The 18,409-nt window shown below is 35.9% G+C and overlaps 2 protein-coding genes and 1 pseudogene across 2 annotated transcripts; all 3 read left to right on the top strand.

Annotated features, from left to right (window-relative positions):
* Positions 1-1,937, top strand: LOC127430001 (rho-related GTP-binding protein RhoG-like; annotated as a pseudogene).
* Positions 1,938-4,245: 2,308 nt separating this feature from the next.
* On the top strand, positions 4,246-6,161 carry LOC127430214 (rho-related GTP-binding protein RhoG-like). The gene is made up of 2 exons (XM_051679809.1): positions 4,246-4,380; positions 5,457-6,161. Exon 2 carries the CDS (start codon positions 5,478-5,480, stop codon positions 6,057-6,059), a length of 582 nt encoding a protein of 193 aa, XP_051535769.1. The 5' UTR covers positions 4,246-4,380; positions 5,457-5,477; the 3' UTR covers positions 6,060-6,161.
* Positions 6,162-9,904: 3,743 nt separating this feature from the next.
* Positions 9,905-17,917, top strand: chrna10a (cholinergic receptor, nicotinic, alpha 10a). Its single transcript, XM_051679396.1, has 5 exons — positions 9,905-10,033; positions 12,258-12,403; positions 13,506-13,660; positions 14,361-14,893; positions 17,089-17,917. Exons 1-5 carry the CDS (start codon positions 9,985-9,987, stop codon positions 17,778-17,780), a joined length of 1,575 nt encoding a protein of 524 aa, XP_051535356.1. The 5' UTR covers positions 9,905-9,984; the 3' UTR covers positions 17,781-17,917.
* Positions 17,918-18,409: the final 492 nt, after the last annotated feature.

The following is an 18,409-nucleotide window of genomic DNA, read 5'->3' as shown; positions in this document are numbered from 1 at the left end:
TTCCCACAAAAATAAGAAAACACATGGAAGAAATTAACAACTCCCAGTGAAAAAAAAAAACATATGGGTGAACCAATAACCAACTGTTGGACAATGTGGCCCAGAGAAAGTCGGGAGACACGGTAGAACCACCTTTGCCCTACCCATAAATAATCGATTAATAACAAATACAACAATAGTTTGCCAGATAGCCTATATATATATATTGCTGACCCGGATATCTCAGTTAAGGTATCTGGAATATTATTATATGAGCTGTGTCACTTTACCCTTCTTCATTCTCCTGTGTGACCCACTGAAGCCACTCAGAAAGTCCTCAACCTCCACAGGGGATTTAAAGATGTGTTGTGTTGAACCTCGAGTCAGTTTAAGTTGTGCCGGGTAGATCAAAAAGGTCTGATAGCCCATTTTCTGTGATTTGCTGGTGACCTCCATGAAGACGCGGCTACGGTTTATGGTGACGGTACTGTAATCCGTGGTAAATCTGATGTCTTTCCCGTAGAACTTGAGTGGAGATTTCCTAGCTGCCCTGAGAATTCAATCACGGTCGGTAAAACGCAGCATCTTCATGATGACTGTTCGAGGCCTGCCAGTGTTGTTGGGAGGTCCAGTGCAGTGAGCTCTCATAATCTCCAGGTTTATGTCGGTCAGTGAAGGAAACCATACTGGCAAAGACGTTGAGATGTAGGAAAAGAGATTAGAGGATTCCATACCTTCGATAGGTTCATGATGCGTACATTGTCCCTGCAGCTCCGGTCTTCCAAATCAGCTAGTTTCTCCTTGTAGGCCGCAAGTTAGCTGAACATTTTCCATTGCTTTTTCTCCGTCTTACTGACTAGGCTGCTCAGACTGTAAAATCTGTCACGCAATTCTCTTACCGCATTTGCATAGCCGGATAGCTCTGTCTGAATGTTGTCTAATCTCTCTTGCAGGGTTTTAAACTGAGCTTCAATGGACACCTGTTGCTTCTCCATCGCTGAAGCGATCATGGTGGCAAGAGACTCCTCCATCTTGTCCATTTCATGTGCTTGTTCGCATTGCGCCTGACTGTCAGAGGATTTCCCTTGATGTGAAGCCATAATGTAGTTGCAAAATACAAAATAGTTAAAGATTAGCCAAAAAAATTTGTTAATTATCATGGATAATTCATTGAATATGACTAGGGTCGGCGGAGTTACAGAACTAAGCTGCCATCGTGCTCACAGGTCCCCCCACAAGGTTGTATTTGTTAAAATGACTTATTCAGTTAACCAGGAAATGTCAAAACTCTGCTCGTCAAGCCATTTCATGGGGTCTTTAATGGACTATGTTTGACATGTTATGAGTGTTAATGCCCTTGTGTGCTTTTTAGTTATTTAGGGTTGAAAGAAGGATGCCAATACAGAACATTAAGTGTGTTGTGGTCAGAGATGGTGCAGTGGGAAAGACCTACCTCCTGATTTCCTACATCACCAAAGGCTTTCCTAAAAATTATTTTCCCAATCTGTTCAACTACACCACAGGGAAACTAATCAGCCTGAACTTGTTGGACAACTAAGGACAAAGGGTCTGCGACAAAGGGTCGACCGTCTGCGGACCTACTCCTACCTTCAAAGCAATGTCTTCATCATCTGCTTCATTGTCACAAGCAACTGGTCCTATGAGTACGTCAAGGCAAAGTGGTATCCCGAGATATCAAAACATTGCCCTAATGTGCCAGTCTTGCTAGTGGGGACTAAAATTGATCTGAGAGATGATCCAGAGTTTCTAAAGAAACTAAAGGGGAAGAACCTTGCCCCTCAAACCCAGCAACAGGGTGTGGAGTTGGCCCAACAGATCCGGGCCACTAAATGCCTGGAGCACTCAGCTCTCACACAGAATGGAGTGGAGGAAGTGTTTATAGAAGCTGTTCGCGCTGTCCTCAAATTAGCACCAAGAAAACTTGTGTGCTACTCTAGGTGTACTGTAAGATGAATGTGATGTAGTGGGCTGCAAACAGTCTGAGAACACATCGGAAATCTGGGATTCAAGTCCAGTCATGTCAAGTCAATTTTATTTGAATTGCTCTTTTCACAATACACAATAATTGTTGTCTTAAAATGTGTTCATGTCCCCATTGAACAGCTTTCTAAAAATATATTCAAAATTCGATTACACCTGGAATTAAACAGAAAGTTTTAGGATTAACCTACTGACTACTTGATGAGTTACCAATACCAAGCAAGCTGATGACATAGGAATAAGTGTGTATATGTAGGTTGGTCTGTACTACAAGTGTTAAAATGTTTTGTTTTTCAAATCATGCATTAAAGTAAAAGTGTTTTGATACCATACCATAGAGGGGGGTGAGTAACAGAGTGAAAAATAAGTTTTTATAAAATCAAAATCAGCAATTGTGCTTGTGATTTGTGTGACAGTGATTAAACCACACAGTTGTTGTAGGGACTCTAGTGTTCATTTCACTAGGAAACTGTAGCGAAACATAGAAAGTGGCACGTACAATTCAAAAATGTATATAGAGTAACGTTTATTCTGTGAGACCAGGTTGCTTAGTTTTAGTTTAGTTTCATTTTCATAGTGTTTTCTAGTTTCAGTTATAGTTTTTATTTTAGTTTTAGTATTTTATGGATGCCAAATCTATAACGTTTACTGGTATCATTTAAATATGTATAACGTCTTTAAATTGATCAGGGCAGTCTTGTGTTCCTCTGTCTAGTGGCTTTTTCATGTTTAATTAAAGGAACAGTTCACCAGGGTGTATTTGGTGGCCCTCTTGAGCGATGAGGAAGAGTTCACCCAAAAATTTAAATTCCCCCTTATACCATTCCAGATGTGTATGACTTTCTTTGAACTGCTGAACACAATGGAAGATTTTTTAAACAAAATTCTCACCTCTGTTGGTCCATTCAACCCAAGTGAATGGTGGCCAGAACTTTGAAGCTCCAAAAAGCATATTAAGGCAGCATAAAATTAATCCATACAATTCCAGTGGTTAAATTCATATCTTCAGAATGGATATTATAGGTGTGGGTGAGAAACATATCAAGTCCTTTTTTACTATTAATTTTCCTCCCTGCCAAGTAGATAGCGATATGCACAAAGAATGTCAAATACCCCAACAAAAAAAATAAAAAAATAAATGAATAAATAAATAAATAAGATGAATGTGAAAGTTAAAGTTAAAGTGGACATTTATAGATAAAAAGGACTTAAATATTGATCTGTTACTCACCCACACTTCTCATATCACTTCTAAAGACATGGATTTAACCACTGGAGTCTTATGGATTACTTTTATCCTGCCTATGAGATATTCTTCTAAAAATCTTTGTTTGTGTTCTGCAGCAGAAAGAAAGTCATTCACATCTGGAATAAATGATGAGAGAATTTTCATTTTTGGCTGAATATATTTTAATAATATAATAAACGGTGTGTATCAAAAACTTTAATTAATTTGTGGTCATTTTTATTTAATTTTGGATTTTAAAAAAAAGTATTTCAGTTTAGTTTCAGTTTTTTCCAATCATGTCAGTTTTTATTGTTATTTTAGTTAACAAAAATCTTCTCATTTTGTTTCCGTTAATGTTTCGTTAATTGTAGCCTATCATTTAAAATTCCAGATTGTTTAAAAAATATATATATCTTTTATTACAACATACAGCTTTTAGCATTTTACAGTTGAATTTTTACAATTTACATTTTTCCAATATGTAAAGGCAATGACAGGTCAACCTACAGAGAAGCTGTTGCACCCCCTTCAGTTTAGTTTTGAAATTCACACATTTCACACGATTCACACATCCATGTAGGCTCTGAAACTGGTGAATCTAGGTTACATTTCATCCAAAATTGAAAGAAAAAACAATACAGTGTATTTTCCATTAAAAAAATGATATCTGTTTTCAGGACCATTAAGGGTTTATTTCCATTGTGACATTATTTTCAGGACAATTACACAAATAAAATGTTTTAATGAAATTCTTCAACTCCTGTTATTCTCAATGGTGATTCTCAGTAGATTTGCATTACTGTAAAACAAAATTAAAATGTAAATTTAGATTAAAATACAGTATTACAGTATCTTTTTTTACTGTAAATGGGATTCATCCACTGAAGGGACTTGAATGTGCAAGATGTTTTAAATGGTGAAATGTTAGGAATGCAGTGACTGGTAACATGCACGAAAAGTATTTCTTTTTGACACACCATTACTTTGCTTTATGGCCTGCATCGTTTTTGAACTTCCCCACCAGGTCTTTGACTTTTTGTGTCACTGACTTCCTCACAGAGCACTAGGCTGCGCTCACTTCCTCCTACAGTCCCCGGTGCAACTGTTCTTAGGGAGAGTTTTATTCAGACTACTATTAAGAATTGCCTGGACTCTCTTTTGGATTATGCACGGTGAGTTAAACCTCTCCCTAACCTCTCTCTTAATTTATCATTTTAGATTTCCGTGAGGCTACATTGAAAGTCTTTATTTATACCTTAGGCTTTACTTCATGCTCATTATGTGCTTTCATTATGACACCAGATTTTATCTCTGCTGTGCTTCTGGTTTGAAAATTTGAAAGGAGAATGCGATGATGTCATAAAGGCACAATGACATCCATTTTAAAATGTGCTATTTGATAGTCAAATGAGCTCCATATGTCTTTTTATATGTATGTTATGTCTCCAGAGAATAAGCTTATTTGCCTATAGTTTAATTTATTATTTCTAAGTAATAATAACTGGGGATGTTAATGCTAAAACACAAATGGCCATTAAATTTTTTTCCTACATCCCAGGAATTCCTCAATTAAGGTGTCTTTGATCAAGTGAGCTAATTGTTTTCACAATTATTATTTTTTTATTATTATTATTAGAATAAAGTTTGTATTATTACCCCTAGTTTACATACTGTATGTTTTTTTTTATTTCCCTGTTTCTTGGAGATGTATATATATGTGTGTGTGTGTGTGTGTGTGTGTGTGTGTGTGTGTGTGTGTATATATATATATATATATATATATATATATATATATATATATATATATATATATATATATATATATAGGTATTACCAGAAATTATTATTTTGTTTCTTAAGAAGTTAAGATACAAACACACCCTTATGAGATGGACTATTTTCACACTACGACTACTTGTTCTGCAGAATCATTCTTCTGAGAAAGATATAAATAAATAATTGACAGAACCATAATGTTTGGTGGGCGTGAGGTTGTCATTTTTAGCTAAGACACACACACGTGATAATTTGAAACGAGCATAGTTCACGCAACCATGCTGGTCTTCTTGAATGCTCGATGTCATTCTGTTTTATCAGTATTGGCGTTACTGCATCACTGAAATCAAAACTGGAGGGTTGTGGCTATTAGTGCTTGAAGAGCCATTTCAAGAGGTCTTTAATTAACTGTTTTTGACTTACAGTATTTCTTATGAATGTCAGAGTGTTAACGCCTTTTTGTTCTTTTTAGATATTTAAGGCTGAAGAAAGGATGACAATGCGAAACATTAAGTGTGTCGTGGTTGGAGATGGTGCAGTGGGGAAGACCTGCCTCCTGATTTCCTTCACCACCAATGCCTTTCCTAAAGAATACGTTCCCACTGTTTTTGACAACTACAGTGCACAGCTGACTGTAGACTCTAAACTCATCAGCTTGAACTTGTGGGACACAGCAGGACAGGAGGAGTACGACCGTCTGCGGACCCTTTCCTACCCGCAGACCAACGTCTTTGTCATCTGCTTCTGTGTGACAAGCCCCACCTCCTATGAGAATGTCAAGCTAAAATGGCATCCTGAGGTGACAGAACATTGCCCTAAAGTGCCCATCCTGCTGGTGGGGACTAAAAAGGATCTGAGAGATGATCCGGAGGTTCTGAAGAAGCTAAAGGAGAAGAACCTCTCTCCTCTCACCCAGCAACAGGGTGTGGCGTTGGCCCGACAGATTCAGGCTACTAAATACCTGGAGTGCTCAGCTCTCAGTCAGGACGGGGTGAAGGAAGTGTTCACAGAAGCAGTTCGTGCTTTTATCAACCCCGCTCCACCGGCATCCAAGAAAACATGTGTGCTACTTTAAATATACTGAAACCTGCATATGATGTTGGCCTATATTTTTTTTTTTAAATCAAGTTTATTGTAGGTTATGTTGTCCATTATAATAAAAGAAAACAAACTTTGACTTTACTTTGTTGGATTTTGTTCTTGGGGAAGGAAAGGAATAGTTTGCCCAAAAATGAAAATTCTGTCAATATTTATTCAAATCCCATGTCTTTGCAAACCCATTTGCTGGGTATGTTTTTTTAGTGAACACAAAAGGAGATATTTTGAAGAATCCTAATGCAGTTCTTTCCATATAATTACTGTCAAGCTATTTATTATTTATTATTATCTATCTGTCTATCCATCCATCCATCCGTCCATCCCTCTTTGTCTTTTCTATCCATCCGTCCATCCCTCTTTCTGTCTGTCTGTCCGTCCTGTATTACTGTATTACAGTGGCCAGGTAACAACATTAAGAGTATACAAACTTACAGTGATGTCATGTAATGCTGAACAAAAGCAAGGGCATTTAGTTGGTGCCATTTCTACATATTTTGGTTATCTGAGCCAATTCAAATGGTCACTTTCACATAGGCCAAGAATTTAATAGTATTAAATATTTTCTGTGTGAAATGCTGACTGTGTACTTTCCTGCGCACATTAATAAAAAGAAGGAACCGTTCATGCACATCTGTGCTTTACGCACTTACCTCACAATTACAAAACATGATACTCATTAGTTTCGGGTTCAGTTTTTTTTTCTCTGCAGGTTTCTGCGATGAGTTTGTGGCTGCTTATGAGGCGATTTTCATTCTTTCCATTTTCATTCTTTTGTGCTGATTTTAGCACAAAAGGATCCTGAGCTATTTCTGCTGCCATTTTCAGCAAGCAGTTTTACTTCTTGGTATAGCTGAAACTGTGAGAATAGAATAGAATAGAATAGAATAGAATCCATGTGTTAGAGAAAGTCAGGTTGGGGCAAGTTGTCACATTTTAAATGTTTTAAGTTGTCTTGTTTTATATGTGTTTTGTTTTTTATATGTAATGTAATATAATTTCTTAATTGCACTTTCAGTTGGCCTAAACATTAATCTGATATTTTGAAAGCTTCCTTTTAAAAAAAATTCATTAATTGCTTTGTTTCATTAATTTACTTTTTAAATTTTGCTGAAAAGTCTATAAAAGGCCATTTAATGGCAGGTTCTAACTGTGACAACTTCCCTCATACATGGTGACAATATGCCCCGCTGTTGGCAACATATTATTCTATGACTGAACAGTAGATTTGGTCCCATATCTCTCAGAGTGCATTTGCAAGTAAAATGTTTTGAAAGAAAAATCACCTAGACTCACATGACACTGCTGCGGTAGTTTCATCCAAATACTGCTCTTCATTCACTTACTGTAAATCCTGACCGCAAGCCAAATTTGAGAGTGAAATCAGTGTTATGCCCTTTGGCAAGCAAGGAGGAAAAAACAGATCTGTCTTTTGTTTGGAGCTGCGTTGGACTTCACTGTGTTTCATTGATTAATATATTTAGCCGTTTTCAGGGTTGGGGAGCAACGGAATACATGTAACGGGATTACGTATTTAAAATACAAAATATAAGTAACTGTATTCCACTACAGTTACAATTTAAATCATTGGTATTTAGAATACAGTTACATTCAAAAAGTATTTTGATTACTGAAGAGATTACTTTGCATTTTATTGTCATTTGTTTCATTTAATATTTAGACCTTTCAGATGGAAAACATTTATACATATAAATGATGTGATCCAAAGTGCATTTGAACAGCGGTGAAACACTTTCTTATGATGTGTTACATTCATATGAGCAGACAGAGAAGTAAGTTTGAAGTAAGTTTGGAGCAGAAGAAATAGAAATAAACCTTGTGTAAATTGTCAACTTTACGCTAAGCTAAAATGCTATTTCTAGCCATTTTACATGCACGTTACTAGACACGATCATATTTGTTTATCAAGAAAATTCAAGTTAGATCATAATTTCTTTTTTTCTAGTAAGACCATTGATATTAGGGCAAAAATCATATTCTTGATAGTAATGTTTGCATTGTTTTCCTGTTAAAATATCTAAAAATCCTTAAAACAAGATCAATTTGATTAATCTTGTTTTAGAAACAACACTGCATAAGATATTTAGGTTTTTCAGAGAATGTATTTTAACATGTGTATTTTGTCTTACTGTACTGGCAGAGTTTTTATAGTCAAAACAAGTGAAAAAATCTACCAGTGCTGAAGAAGTAATCCAAAGTATTTAGAATATGTTACTGACCTTGAGTAATCTAATAGAATATGTTACAAATTTCATTTTACAGCATGTATTCTGTAATCTTTAGTGGAATACATTTCAAAAGTAACCCTCCCAACCCTGGCCGTTTTTGCTACATGAATGGGATTTCTGTAATAGTGTTTTGGTTGGCATATTTCTCTCAGAATACAAAAACTGAAATGTATTTTAAACCTGTTTGAGATGAGTAGAGACTGATCATTAGTCTAATAGATATAGTTAATAACTGATAATTAGGGTAATTTAAATAAACAAAATCAAAGATCTCCTGAAATTAAATTATTTGAATGATGAATATTCTTGTATGTATGTATCTAGTATCATGAATATGGTAAGTACATTCTTTTTTCTCACATAATTTCCACATGATTATTAGGTAAGCCTCAGTCTTTTTTGGGTAATTCTGCATTCTTTAGCTGCATATGTGCAAATACTGCCACATGGTGGACATAGCTTGAAATAAACTCAAATAAACTCAAACTATATATTCTATTACTGTAAGAAATTAATAGAAGTAAATATTAATTTGTTTTCTAAATAAAATTCAAGTTAAATGTTTTACTAAAGATGCTAAAATGAATACAAAATGTATATAATAACACTAAAAATTTTGGAAAAAACACAAAACAAAATAAAAACTATTCAGATTTATTTACAACCCCAATTCCGAAAAAGTTGGGACAGTATGAAAAATGCTAATAAAAACAAAAATTAGTGATTTGTAAATTATAATCACCCTTTGCTATATTGAAAGCTCTACAACTACACATTATGATGTTTTACCTTGTGAATTTCTTTTCTTTTTTCCTTTTTTTTTTTTTTATATTGAAAGTAATTTCAAATCAGATGATTGCAGATCTCTGGTTAAATGGCAAATAGTACATTTAATTAAGTTAAAAATATTTTTGTGTTTTTGAAGGTACCATATAAGTTCCACCTTTTTAAGAGACACTTTTGCAGTCATGTATGCATGATTTCTGACAAGATAAATGAATGTGAAAATCAGTTAAATGGTATTTAAATATTAAATATTTTACCAACAAGTCTGAAGAAAACACTAAAAGTGAGTGCCTCTCTGATCACCAGGAGAATTGAAAAGAATGTTTCAAAGTACATACATAACAGGTTATGCATTAAGAATTTATGAAGTAAGTGGCAAAGACTGGATAGAAAACAAAGACTGGATAGACATTTCTGCTCTACAAAATCAAAACACAGTAACTAAGCCGACACTGAAACTAAGAGAAATGGCTTCAGAGGTTTTTGATTGTCCAACCAAATGTAGATTATAAATTGTCACTCTGTTTTCTCTGAACCTGCGCATTGTTGAGTCAATCCACCTTTCACTAAAAAGATCAGATTTCATTTCATTTTGACTAAATGTATCATTACTGTGTTTTACCTTTGCAGGGTATAGCATTGTTTTGTTGTTCACCAGTAATATAATGTCAAACACTGTAATGCATGTGTAATGGATTACACATGTGCACTGTTTTGAGGATTAAACAGTCTCTGTGTTTGCTTGACTTTCTTACAGCAGCTGTAGCAGCTGTTCTCTGGTGGAGAGGTCTGGACTTTGAATTAATTGAATATCTATACACCCGTTAACCAAACCTGTTCTTCAGTGAAGTGATTTACGAGATAACTGCCATGAACGTGCAATATTTTGCCCTGTTTATCCTCTGCTGGATTTCACCAGGTAATGCATGCTTTCTTTTTGAAATATAGGCTAAATACAGGCTTCCAGTGTGCTATTGTTATTCGCTTTGGTCACTTTGTGTTTGAAAGCTAGTCTACAGCAGGCCTTCTTGATTGTTTAAGCAAATTTATACTGTATATAGAACAGATCTATATGTCCAGTGTTTGATCAGAAAAATAGCGTGTGAAAATGGGGTGCAGGATGCACTGCTGGTTGAAAAATACATTATTTGATATTAATGTGCTGATTCAAAGCTGTTGTTTTTCCTTTATCTAGTTCTGTTTTTTTTTTTTTTTTTTTTTTTTAAAGGTTTGTCATTTGGGGTCTATCTTTGGTCCAACAGGATAATCCTGTGACTTTTCTTTAATGCTTTACTGAAACAGCAAAGCAGTGATGAACATCTGGCAAAGCCCAGAGCCCGGTTGCAAGAAACCCCATAAGTTAAGAAAACCATTAGTGACAATACAACATAATAAATAAATAAAAAACTGTATTCTTAAAAGTCAACATGAAGTCAAAACTGAATTTATTTACTTGCTATTGCTAGTAGGGTTTTGCAAATTTTCGCCACACGAATACGGGACGCTTGAGCATTTTGAGTGCTTTTGCAGCTTCCTTTTGACCAAAATACAAGACATCCTGGCTAATAAAGGAATGATGGCAATCCTAATTACTAATCAGAATAGGTGTTTTTAGGGGAAGGGACATTTTCATTCTAAAAAGCATTTTATTGGGGGAAAAAAATTTGTTTACACCCCTGCGCAAGATGAGTCATCAATATTTCAGCTGGCATTTTACCAGAAGAGAAACTATGAAATGTAAATGCATTGATCTGCTTAAAGTCAAAGGCAATTTTCCTAATGTTAAAATACTTTCTCCTATTCCACTTTAATATGCATAGACTACTAAAACAGTAACCCATTCAAAAGTTGATTGATTCCACCCAAAAGTGTAAATAGTGTCAAAACCCAACCAGCCTGATAGCATCCAGCATCCAGGATATCTGCCGACTCTTTAATGGGAGATTTATCTTTTCTGTTGTATAGCATCAGATTAGTAATCTAACGGGAAATCCCTTTCACTCACTCCTTTACAATGAGCCATCTGTCATGTGCATGTTATCTGTGTCCAGATCTGTGGATTGTGTGTCTGAGCCATCTAATCCAACAGCACAAAAGCATATAAAACAACTTCACCACAAAACATTTAAGCGATTTAAGCGATAGTTCACCCAAATCAACATTTTGTCAGTATTTACTCACTCACATGTTGTTTCAAACCTGTATGACTTTCTTTTTTCTGTGGAACAAAAAAAGGAGATGCATTATGACATTGTATGGAAAAAAGATGCAGTGAAAGTAAATGGTGACTGAGGTTGTCATTCAGCATAACACCTCCTAAACCCTTCTTTTCACAAAATGGGTGATTGACAGGTTAGTGTGCAGTCCTTAATTGTTGGCATAAGCGCTTACACTTGAAATGTGATGTGGACACATGCTTTTCTTGTTACCTCCGAATGTGGATTAAAGAAATAGTTCACCCAAAAATTAAAATTCTCTCATCATTTACTCACCCTCATGCTATCGCAGATGTGTATGACTTTCTTTCTTCTGCAGAACACAAATTATGATTTTTAGAAGAATATCTCAGCTCTGTTGGTCCATACAATGCAAGTGAACTGTGACCAGAACTCCCAAAAAGGCAGTATAAAGTCATCAATAAGACTCCAGTGGTTAAATCCATATCTTCTGAAGCAATATGATAGGTGTGTATAAGAAAAAGATCAATATTTAAGTCTTTTTATTAAAAGGCTTTTCTTTTAAACTTTCACTTTAACTAACACATTCAGCCACCTACTGGTTGGGGCTGGTCAAATGTGTAGATTTATAATTAAAGGACTTAAATATTGATCCGTTTCTCACTCACACCTATTATATCGGTTCAGAAGATATGGATTTACCAATAAGGTCTTATGGATTACTCTTATACTGCCTATAGTATGTCCTTTTTGGACCTTCTGAGTTCTGGTCACCATTCACTTGCATTGTGAGGACCAACAGAGCTGATATATTCTTCCAAAAATGTGCATTTGGGTTCTGTAACCAGATCACAAGGATACTGGACCTTGTTTGTTTAGTGCTGTCCAATTTTTAATATATCACCTGCGATGAATGTTCATACCAGATGTAAACAGAACGTATATTTCTCACTGTCCATGTTCCAGTCTGCCGAGGAGCCAATGGGATATATGCCCAGAGGCTGCTCAATGATTTATTCAGCAACTACACCAGTGCATTGAGACCAGTGGAGGACACAGAAGACATCCTTAATGTCACACTTCAGATCACCCTCTCACAGATCATTGACATGGTAATCAACCTTATAATACACATGACCACTACCTGCCAGGAAATGAGCTCAAAAATTGACGTTTTGAATTCGCTAAGTCGCTAACAACCCTGCTGATAATAAAAACAGCATAAACCAGATAAGATGGTTTGCTCGTCTTAGCTGGTTTAAGCTGGTCTCTCCAGTCTGACCAGCTGACAAGTGTCTGAAACCATTCATAAAGCAGCAAAACAGACCAGCAGGAAAATGCATCTAAATAAGCTAGCATTATGAATATTGTGCCATAAATACAAATATTTAAAAGAAGGAAATATAAAGGAGATCCAAGATCACAATGCCAAAGTGTATTTTACATTATTTTGATTTCTGATTGTCCAAAAAAGTGTATTTACTGTATATCCAGTATATATTATCTGTTTTAATAGATTAGTCATTTCTTTAGTTGAGGCTAACCTAATTTGTTGAATCAGGAGGCAGAGTGAACACATTCTAGGATGTAGGACCCCTGCCCTTTAGATGAGAATCTTCCAATTACATTTTCCAGGGAAGTTGATGTGGTATTACATTGACCTTGGTTATGTTCGGAATAGCATACTAGCAGACTTCTCTTACAATTGCTGCAGTATATAATATTTATACTGAGCACAGTTTGCTAATTTTCTTTATCTATAGAATATCCAGATTACCTACAGTACAACATTTGCCAAATTTTGCAGAATATAACAAGCTTACTGGGTGGAAAACTATATGCCACAGTGCACACGACTTGACCTTACATTTCCAGTGTAATGAAAGAATCAGAAGAAATATCAGAGAGTGATTGTTAGCATCTCCTTATTTGACTGATTAAATTATCAGACTGACAAATCATTTGTAAACAAAAATGCAAAAAATATTCTTTTTATTTTCCAAGATGAACTCCACTCGCTGAATTAAACATGCACTGCATGCATGAAGTCATGTAATAACCTTGTTTGAAAGATTTATCATGGAATAATGCCTACTGTAAAAAAATATGCAGTATGCAGTTTATATAACATAGTATTCAATAAGTAGTAAGCTATTATTCCATTCAATTATTAAATTCTAATGCTTGCTGGGACTGTGTCCCCTTCTGTTTCAGGATGAGCGTAACCAGATTCTGACTGCGTATCTATGGATAAGGCAGGTGTGGATTGACACGTATCTCACCTGGAATAAAGATGACTATGACGGGCTTGATACCATCCGTATACCTAGTAGTTATGTATGGAGACCAGATATAGTCCTATATAACAAGTAGGTCGGATTGGTATCGGGTTTGTCTTTCTCACTTTCACTCTTCCCTCTTACGCCATATGGAGGCACAAGCTGAACACCTAATAAAGCTACTTGTCATTGAGTGTTCAGAGAAATGCATGTTTCTGTTTTTTATGACTATAAATGATACTTTGCATTATATTCCATGTCTTCTGAAGTCATACGATAGCTTTGTGAGATTAGACCGAAATCAAGAGACAAAACGAAATCGCAATGTCCATACTAACAGGTTTTCATTTAAAAGCGCATTCGTTTAGCTACTTTTACTCCTGTCATCCACACTAGAAAGAAAATGCTCTCCATTACCACACACTTTGGAAGACGGTGATGTTAAGAAACTGAAATAAGAGTTTTTAAATGAAAACGGATTAGTGTGAATGTGGTCACAGTGTTGTTGAAGACTGTCAGTGAGTAGCAACTTATTTCAGTCTGTTTGCACAAAGCGATCATGCAGTTTCAGAAAACTGGGACGAACTATTCCTTTAGGTACTTGAGTTAATGTGTTAGAAAAGAAAACATAAAACACAGAAAAAATTTGCTGATCTTGTGCCTTCAAAATCCATTCTTGACCAATTATTTGTGCCCCCCCAAAAAAGAAAGAAGAAATATATGTACATTGGACATTAACCATCCCATTTCGGTCGACCACTACTCTGGTGGTATATTCTTTTTCTTTCAGCGCTGATGACCACTTCACTAGCACTATGGACACCAATGTGGTCATTCGCCATGATGGCCAGATCATGTGGGATGCTCCAGCCATCACCAAAAGCTCCTGCAAGGTGGATGTCTCCTTTTTCCCCTTTGACGCCCAGCAATGTCGTCTGACCTACGGGTCCTGGACCTACAACGGGAACCAACTGAACATTCTGAATGCAATGGACAGTGCAGATCTTGCTGACTTGGTCGATAACGTGGAATGGGAGGTGCTGGGAATGCCAGCCAAGAGAAACGTCATTCTGTACGGCTGCTGTGCGGATCCATATCCAGATGTGACGTACACTCTGAAACTGAAGAGAAGGGCTTCATTTTACGTGTTCAACTTGCTCATTCCTTGTGTGATGATCTCATTCCTGTCTCCGCTGGGCTTCTATCTGCCAGCAGACTCTGGGGAGAAGGTGTCACTGGGTGTAACTGTAATGTTGGCCCTCACCGTCTTTCAGCTACTGGTAGCTGAGATTATGCCTCCTTCTGAGAATGTACCTCTTATAGGTGAGTTACATCTGCTTGTTAAAATATAGATATGGTTACGTATTTGTAAAAACCACAGTTGTGTGCCAGAGTTGAATAGAGAATACCTTTTAAATAATAATTACGTTTCATTCAGTTGAGCTAATTAACAGAATTGAAGCATGCAGAATTGTAATTTGAATGTGAATTCAAAGAAGAATTCAAATAGAATTAAATTCAAAGACATTAACATAACTGCTGTAGATCAGTGGCGGCTGGTGGTTTTCAAAAGAGGGGAAGCACAGATGTCGGTCCAAAAAAAGTGTACTCGCATATTTTTAATTTTTATTATAATTTTTTATTTGATTATTCTCTATTATTCTCTACTAAGGTGACTTAAATGTGAAGTCTGATCTCCTATTTTATTATTATTATTATTATTATTATTATTATTATTATTATTTTTGCAGGAAATGGTCCATTTAGATTTGATTGATTTTTACCAAAATTAAGTCAACAACATTAGCAGTGTCTGTCATTTTGCTCCTAAAAGCAGCTGTTGCCACTTGCCAACTCACAGAAAACACACACACACACAAAATAATGATAATAATAATAATTTAAAAAAAAATAACTAGTGAACTTACTGAACAAAAATAAAATACCCAAAATACAGAACCTTATTTACAATTTTATTTTCAACATATACACTTGCCAAAGGCAAAAGTGAAGATTTTAATCACTAATATAATTGTGATAAATAAACTGCAATCAACTTTTTCTGCACCTCTGATCACTCTGCACTTAATGAATGGCAGTGATTGTGTATTAAATCGAAATGCTCACGTACATCACCGTTTCAATGACTGGCCGTTTGATACGTGGTTCAACCTGCTAAAGTCTGAGAGCTCGACCAATCATCATAGAGAGAAGCCGGGCTTCCAGGCGGGATAAAAATAGATTGATTGAAAGCCCACTGTCTAATCAACAATCAGATAATTTCCCTTATGCAAATAGCACTCATGAAGCTCCCATAGACCCCCAGAGACGCATGGCGTCTGGGCGGGACCCAAAATGTCCAATGAACATTGATCTTTTGCTCCACTGAATTCAACGGGACGCCTCTGCCGTAGACTCCCGTTGAAGCACGGCTTCAATGGGGCTCTACGGGCTGTGCGTCCACAAACTCCGAGGGACATAATCATCAGTGTTGGGTGTAATGCATTACTAAGTAATTAATTACTGTAATTAAATTACTTTTTCATTGATAAAGTAAGGGATTACTCTTAATCTTTCAGTAATTTAATTACAGTTAATTCTGATGTAATTGTGTTAAATACTTTATAGACTATAGAACAATTCTGTACAAAACAATAGTGAATTTAAAATCGAAATGTAATGTCTAATGTTAAAATATATGTTTTCTAATTTCACACTGCCCCCTTAAATTCTTTGGCCAGTTCATGAATAATGTATTTGATTTTATATGATTTATTTGAAAGAATTAAAAGAACAGTTTCATGTCTATCCTTGTATTTTTCAACTGGTCAAGGGTGATCAGGGTTTTAGTAATAAGTAATGCAATCACTTTTCAGACAGTCAGAGAGAGTAATTAGTACTGTAATCTAATTACACTGTAAAAGATGTAACTAGTAGTTAGAAATGAATTACTTTTTTAGAGTAACTTACCCAACACTGATAATCATGCAGATAACATCACGAAAGTGTTGTATGCTGTTGCGCACTTTTGTTACCTTAAATATTGAACTGGGACAATAATTATCTGAATTATGGAGAGTTTACATGCAATTTGATAAACGTCATTGTGCAATTTTGATGAAATGTTAAGGGAAGCTGTGCTTCCCGTGTTGTCTTAAAGAAATCGCCACCGCTGTAGATGTAGCCTACTTTTAAGGAATACATAATTATATTTTAACTATAATGTACAGTTGTGGAAGAACACAAAATGTTCTCATTTATCTTTAAAAGTCTTCCAAGTGGAGCCAACCATTAATATTTATCAATAGATATGTTATAATCAAAAGTTTAAAATGTGACATTTATTTTCAATTTATCTGGAAACAATGTGGTGGTGACCAACTATTACAGTCTTTTCAGATACATAAGTTTCCACATTAAACTGAAATTATATGAAATTCTGAACTGCATTTTGATCTACACATTCACTACACATATTTACAGTAAATGTTCTGAACCTTCTCTTTTACATTCTAAAGGAAAATACTACATAGCGACAATGACTATGATAACTGCATCCACTGCCCTCACCATATTTATAATGAATATACATCACTGTGGCCCAGAGGCCCGACCCGTCCCGAACTGGGCCAAAAAATTCATCCTGGAGTATCTTGCCAGGATTTGCTTTGTCTATGAAGTTGGTGAGAACTGCATGACCGTACAACCAGAAAAAACTGACCCTCACTCCCAAAAGCCGCCCGACTCCAACTGCAACATGAACGGCCAAGCCGGGAAAGACGACTTAGTGTTCAAATTTGAGAGAAGTCAAGATGGCGTCTCTCCAAAACTTCTTGAGGACAAAGAAGGCACGTCTCAGATCATGAGCCCAGCGTACTCACTAGGAAATCGCCCCACCTGCCAATATGGTGTGTGGAAGGAGGGCGTGTTCATTAGCATGGATGGCGCCGATGGGGTGGCGGAAACAGGTAAGGCTACAGGAAGAGGAGAGGACCATGATGCTAGGGATAAACCTCAGTGCATTAGTGAGCAGCAGCTTCTTTTGAGGAATATCGAGTATGTTGCAAACTGTTATCGTGACCAGAGAGCTACAGCAAGAAGAACTGGGGAGTGGAAAAAAGTGGCCAAGGTTCTGGACCGATTCTTCATGTGGCTGTTTTTTATTATGGTCTTCTTCATGAGTCTGCTCATAATGGGGAAAGCTATCTGAGATGGAAATATAATGTGTTGATCATGCCTTAGAATTCAAGACACTTAGGCCTGTTTCACACTGTAAGTGTAAGCAGCGCATACTTATTTCAGAACCTATAGTAACAGGTTGCAGCATTTCCGTAGTTTTTTCTACTAAAAAATGAGAGCTTATAAATTTGTCAATTCTTTCTCTGAGACAACAGTGAGATTAAATGGAGAGCATATGGAGTCTCCTGCTTCTCTTATATTTTTCCTTAGAAAAGACTCCAGTAATCTCATGTGTGTCTCCTTGAGAGTTTCATAAAAGATCTCAACAAAGTCCCAAACTATGCTGATATTTGCAGAGGTCAGAGATTTCAATAAGAACTCATATGTCTACTTATATAAATTATACAAATTCTCTGAAGACCTGTTGTAGTTATGCAGCAGTGACACTTACATACTGCTTATGTGCACAGTGTGAAACTGGCCTTATATGACACACCTTTGTTACATGGTAGTGTGAGAAACTCATGAACTAACATGAATTAACCAGGAACAATAAACAAACATTAACAAAGATGAGTAAATGCTGTAAAAAAAAAAAAAAAAGAAAATACCTTGTCCATTGTAAGTTCATGATACCTAATATGCATTTACTAATGTTAA

Source organism: Myxocyprinus asiaticus, chromosome 39 (genome assembly GCF_019703515.2).
Source record: "Myxocyprinus asiaticus isolate MX2 ecotype Aquarium Trade chromosome 39, UBuf_Myxa_2, whole genome shotgun sequence".
NCBI classification, from domain to species: Eukaryota; Metazoa; Chordata; class Actinopteri; order Cypriniformes; family Catostomidae; genus Myxocyprinus; species Myxocyprinus asiaticus.
Note: the sequence above shows the minus strand (reverse complement) of the source record. Positions and strands in the feature narration are given on the sequence as shown.

Coding starts and splice junctions, on each gene's coding strand:
- LOC127430214 (XM_051679809.1), top strand. CDS start 5,478: ATGACAATGCGAAACATTAAGTGTGTCGTGGTTGGAGATGGTGCAGTG.
- chrna10a (XM_051679396.1), top strand. CDS start 9,985: ATGAACGTGCAATATTTTGCCCTGTTTATCCTCTGCTGGATTTCACCA. Junction 10,034..12,257: donor CCTCTGCTGGATTTCACCAG/GTAATGCATGCT, acceptor TCCATGTTCCAG/TCTGCCGAGGAGCCAATGGG. Junction 13,661..14,360: donor GATATAGTCCTATATAACAA/GTAGGTCGGATT, acceptor TTTTTCTTTCAG/CGCTGATGACCACTTCACTA.